Source organism: Pinus tabuliformis, chromosome 3_1, assembly GCF_031772625.1.
Source record: "Pinus tabuliformis cultivar Carrire ecotype Pingquan chromosome 3_1, CPIR1, whole genome shotgun sequence".
Lineage (NCBI taxonomy): Eukaryota > Viridiplantae > Streptophyta > Pinopsida > Pinales > Pinaceae > Pinus > Pinus tabuliformis.
The window spans coordinates 618,148,945-618,154,069 of NC_142301.1; the positions used below are offsets into that span (position 1 = coordinate 618,148,945).

At 40.5% G+C, this 5,125-nt stretch overlaps 1 protein-coding gene across 1 annotated transcript; it reads left to right on the forward strand.

Moving 5' to 3' along the window:
- Positions 1–1,388: 1,388 nt before the first annotated feature.
- LOC149188539 (putative inactive chitinase-like protein LaCIC) lies at positions 1,389–2,632 on the forward strand. Its single transcript, XM_089413040.1, has 3 exons — positions 1,389–1,868; positions 1,956–2,112; positions 2,228–2,632. The coding sequence occupies exons 1-3, from the start codon at positions 1,421–1,423 to the stop codon at positions 2,604–2,606; spliced, it is 984 nt and encodes a 327-aa protein (XP_089269166.1). The 5' UTR covers positions 1,389–1,420; the 3' UTR covers positions 2,607–2,632.
- Positions 2,633–5,125: the final 2,493 nt, after the last annotated feature.

Sequence of the window (5,125 nt, forward strand, 5' to 3'; positions counted from 1 at the left end):
TAGAGCTTCTTTGACCGTGGGGATGCCCTCCAACATGGTATCATCCACAAATTGTGATGTGTTAAGACTTGACCATCTTTAGTAAGTTGGAGACCTTTGACTTTACCAACTTCTTTGGCATGCCTGATAGATCTACCCAACCCTTCCATCATGAGAATAAACAGAAAGGGAAAGAGTGGATCTCGTTGCCTGAAGCCTCTTGAAGGAATAAAAATCTCTGAAGGAGAACCATTAACAAGAATTGAAAAACTAGGAGAGGTTACTAAGGCCATTACCCATCTGATCCAATTGTGATCAAACCCAAAAGCTATGAGAACTTTTCAGCCATGTTATTGTGGGCTTAATTGTTTCAAAATTTTAGTGGATTGTTGCAGCCATGTTGTTGTGGGCTTAATTGTTTCAAAATTTTAGTGGATTGTTGAAATCTAGTGGACTATCCATTCACATACTTCTGTGTGTTTCATTAATCCTCAGTGTACATTGTCGAATGTGGCAAAAGTAAACAACGAAACGGAGAGCTTAAAAGGTAGAGGCCCTTCTTAGTGGATACTGAAATCGTTTCATTTTCAGTCGGTTTTTTTTGTTAATTATAATTTTAATTTTTTAACATTTTGGAGAATTTGAAAATCTAAATAATTTTTAAATTAATCAAAGTCTCTGGACAAAGTTCCCGTCACCTTCAACGCAAATCTAAGTACATTAAAAAGCAAATTTGACCCAGACAATAGAATGATTTAAATGCCCTTTTGCCGAGGGAAATCTTAGATTATTTCAAGCCGAAGACATCAACGAGAAGTAAGTTGCGCCTAGGAAATATGAAGGTCAGCTGTTTCACCGTATTAGCAAGTTGCTTTCAATGTGACAGCTATTACTACTTTGGGAAAATAAGGTCAAAGAGGGTGGGCGGCTATGGTGCTGACGCTCCACTGAAGTCAGACGACTTAGTGTATATAATGTATTAATTTATATTTATACGGGTTTCATATTTTGGTAGTGTGATTTAAAAATTATTTAATATAATGTTAAATATGTATATACCAGGTTTAGACATGTGACGTTTCATTTATATCAGGTTATCCTTACAAACTTCCAAAAATGTTTCTCAATGTAATAAAGTATAATTTTATTTAATTTGTTAGGTTAATTTTATCCACGTCTCTTTATAATATGTAAACATGTGTTTTGTCAGTATTATTTATGTTACACCATCTTAATAGTAATGGCATTTCAGAATCCATGTGCGCAACGCGCGAGATCAGGATTTAAGCTACGATGACATCACCATAATGTGGGCTATGTAGATTCTTTTAGTCGTGCAGGAGACTGGAAATATCGTTATATAAGGAAGGTTTGCAGCGTCCGAACTCAAGCAAAACTTGTGGCTAATGCAGTGTTGAAAAGGAAACGCGCGTCAGAAAAAATGAAGTCCATGAGCTTAGCGGTGATCGCTATCGCTCTAGTCACCATGCCGATGATGAATTTGTTTATTGTGTCTGCAGAGCAGTGCGGACGCCAAGCAAGCGGAGCTCTTTGTCCCGGTGGCTTGTGCTGCAGCAAATGGGGATGGTGTGGCAACACGGACGCCCATTGCGGGCAGGATTGCCAGAGCCAATGCGGAGGGTCGACTCCCACGCCTCCCTCACCGACTCCCGGTGGACAGGGAGTTGCATCTATCATCACTGAAAGCATTTTCAATGAGTTATTGAAGCACAGAAACGACGCAGGTTGCAAGGCCAGCGGATTCTACACCTACTCTGCCTTCATTGCGGCTGCCAATGCTTTTCCCTCCTTCGGCACCACCGGTGATGTCGCTACTCGGAAAAGAGAGCTCGCTGCTTTCTTTGGCCAAACCTCCCACGAAACCACAGGTAATATTTACGAGTCTATTTCCTTATGATTTCTTTATCTGATTTAGTTGCTTTACGGCTCATTTGGGAAGAATATTGTTAAAACAGGGGGATGGCCGACAGCACCAGATGGCCCGTACTCCTGGGGCTATTGCTTCAAAGAGGAGCAAGGCAATCCACCCGCCCAGTACTGTCAAGCATCTTCCCAATGGCCCTGCGTGTCTGGAAAGAGATACTATGGACGAGGACCGGTACAAATATCATGGTTAGTCATTTCGACATCTTCTTAAATTTATTTCCGTTAACGTTATTCTGCAGAAACGCACCCAAAAAAGTATGGGAATGAAATCTATTTGCTCAATTTGATTTGTACTATTTAGGAACTACAACTATGGACCGGCCGGCAAAGCAATCGGATTCGACGGCATCAACAACCCTGACATTGTTGCTAGCGATGCCACGGTCTCCTTTAAGACGGCGGTGTGGTTCTGGATGACCGCCCAGTCTCCAAAGCCTTCCTGCCACGACGTAATGACCGGGAGATGGAGTCCATCAGGCGGCGATAGCACCGCCGGGAGAGCGCCGGGATATGGAGCGGTTACTAACATCATCAACGGTGGGCTGGAGTGCGGTATAGGCAGCGACCCGAGGCAGCAGGACCGTATCGGCTTCTACAAAAGATACTGCGACATTCTAGGCGTGAGCTACGGATCAAACCTGGACTGTAACAACCAGAGGCCTTTCGGTTCAGCAGCTTAATCTGAACCTTTTGTGGTGCCCTTTGCCTCGTTTATGTTGAAGCCGTTCTATCACGGTCATTTGTTTGCCGTGCATGGGACATAATAAAATATAATAAAATCTATGACAATTCGATGAGGGTGGCGTGATTTGTGAAGTGCCGAAATTTGTGTGAATCTTTTGTGAAGTATCCATAATCAAAGTTTAGAAAGGTTTCTAGTGTGTGGAATTCGGTACGTAATATTTTAAATTTAAATTTATTAATTTTACTATTATTTAATTTTAAAGTCATTGTTAATCCAGATATTTAAGTCGATATTAAAGTAGCAAATTAAAGTATAAGAATTTTTTTATTTGTGGGAAAAAAGTTTTATTTTATCGGTAATAATTTGACTAATAAATTTATAAAGACATATATATTTTATCCCTCTACTTTTAATTTTTTTTTAAAAACGGCATACTTTTCATCATGAGATTCATTAAACTTGTAACTCTTTAAAAAACGCATGCTTTTCATCATTAGAGTCATTAGACTCATTCAAGCTATATTTTTAAGAAAAAAACACATACTCACCCACTCAAATTATATAAAAAATAATAAAAAAATAAATTATGTAAAATTCAGTAAGCACTATTTCTAATTTTAACATATTAATTTTATAAGCGAAACAATATAAACAATGCCTTCGCCGAATTGGTGTGAAAAACACGATCCAAATTAAGAGGCCACAGTAAATTTTGTGATTTGTTGATAAATATACATTGAAATAACAAGGAAAAAAAAATGTATGATGATCAACCTCGATTTTCTTATCAAACATAGTAAAATAATTTGTACGATTGTCCACCTTTTCCAGCTTTCTTCTAAATGGTTAAAATGATCGTTAGAATCATCAAAACTTTTTAAAATTTGACGAGTTATTTCATTTTAACATGCTTGCCCACATGGTGACTTACTCCATATACTTAGAGAATTTTTACTTAAATTTTCAAGTTGAACTTAAATACACACTATTATAAATATTAAAAATTACACAAAAATTACTCTCGGCGATTTGGGTCTGTAGGGAGTTATACCTCAGGGATGGGATAGGAAAGTTATCTCGGATTTTGAGCAAGATTTCTGGCATCCTCCCCCAAGGGGTTTTTAAAATTCAACATTGATGGGGTTTCAAAGGGCAACCCAAGCTCTGCTGGTTACAAAGGTGTGTTAAGGGATGAGAATGGTGGAGTACTTTTCATCTTCCACTGTCATTTAGGAAGAGCCACTAATAACATGGCGTAATTGATGGCGATGGAGTAGTGCTTAGATTTCCTGAAACAGGATAATCGGCAAAATGTGATTGTTAAAGCTGATTTGGAGTTAATCATCGAATAAGTCAAGAGGATCAGCTAGGGCACAAGGCCGGAAAAGGTCTCAAGGAACTGGCGTCTGATCCAGGGATTTCAATGGATTCAGCAGGACCTCCAGAGCCTTCAGAGCGTTAGCTTTAAACATGTAAGAAGATTAGCAAATAAATTGGCTGATCTTCTTGCCAATCAAGGGGTGATCAGCACAGAGAACAGGGTTGCATTTGGCTAGCAAGAAATGCCTGAGAGTGGGTTAAAAGCGAAATGTTATGACTAGGCAGATGAAGACATGATTGTGTTTCGGAGTAGGGCCATGGAGATGGAATCCAGTTGATTCAGGTGTTCTATGTTTCTCATTTTTTCTACTTTTGAGTCATCAGGGGGTTGCAGCTCTTTTTCAACGATAGTAAAACGAGTCAACATTGTTTTTGAGATTCCAGTGGATACTCAATCGGGCGGCCCTGGTTCGTCTAAGAAAGACTGGTTGGTGGGAGTTTCGTCCTTCTTGGTTTCTGGCAAAGAAAACAAAACGATAGGTAGGAGGCTGGGAACTCTCAACAACCACAAAACTAGGGGTTTTCCGTCTGAGATCGGTTTACCAGGCCGGGAGTGGTTTTTAGGCGATTGCGGCCCTCACAAGTGGGAAATGGTTTTGCCAATTTTGAAGCGATTCCATACAAAGGGCTACACATGGCGGTGGGGTCAGCTAAAATACCACCCTCATCGCACACTAATGTTCAGTGAAATTAGTTGGTGCGAAATGATCCTCAGCCGTTGGATCATGCGAAGCGTTTCAATGGCAGGGATTGATCGTGCAGGTTATTGGTCTAGTTGGCGGGAAGCGCTAATGTTCAGTGATATTAGGCGGTGCGAAATGATCCTCAATCGTTGGATCATGCGAAGTGATTCAACGGCCGGGATTGATCATGCTGTTCATCGATCCAGATTGGCGGGATTTTCGGCAGCGACAATCTCCCTTCAATCCACTTTCGGAATGGAAAATTGGGTTCAAAGCAGTTTCCAGGTGATCGCTCGGCTCCTGAGTGGTAAATGGTATTGGAATTTTGGAAGCGATCCCATTAGGCTTCCTACATGTGGTAGGGGGGTGGTAAGGAATACTGCCCCCCATTGCACACTAACGTTAGGTCATCTTGGCAGCACGATATTACTCCTGGCCGTTGGATCTAGCC

Coding starts and splice junctions, on each gene's coding strand:
- LOC149188539 (XM_089413040.1), top strand. CDS start 1,421: ATGAAGTCCATGAGCTTAGCGGTGATCGCTATCGCTCTAGTCACCATG. Junction 1,869..1,955: donor AACCTCCCACGAAACCACAG/GTAATATTTACG, acceptor TTGTTAAAACAG/GGGGATGGCCGACAGCACCA. Junction 2,113..2,227: donor GGACCGGTACAAATATCATG/GTTAGTCATTTC, acceptor TGTACTATTTAG/GAACTACAACTATGGACCGG.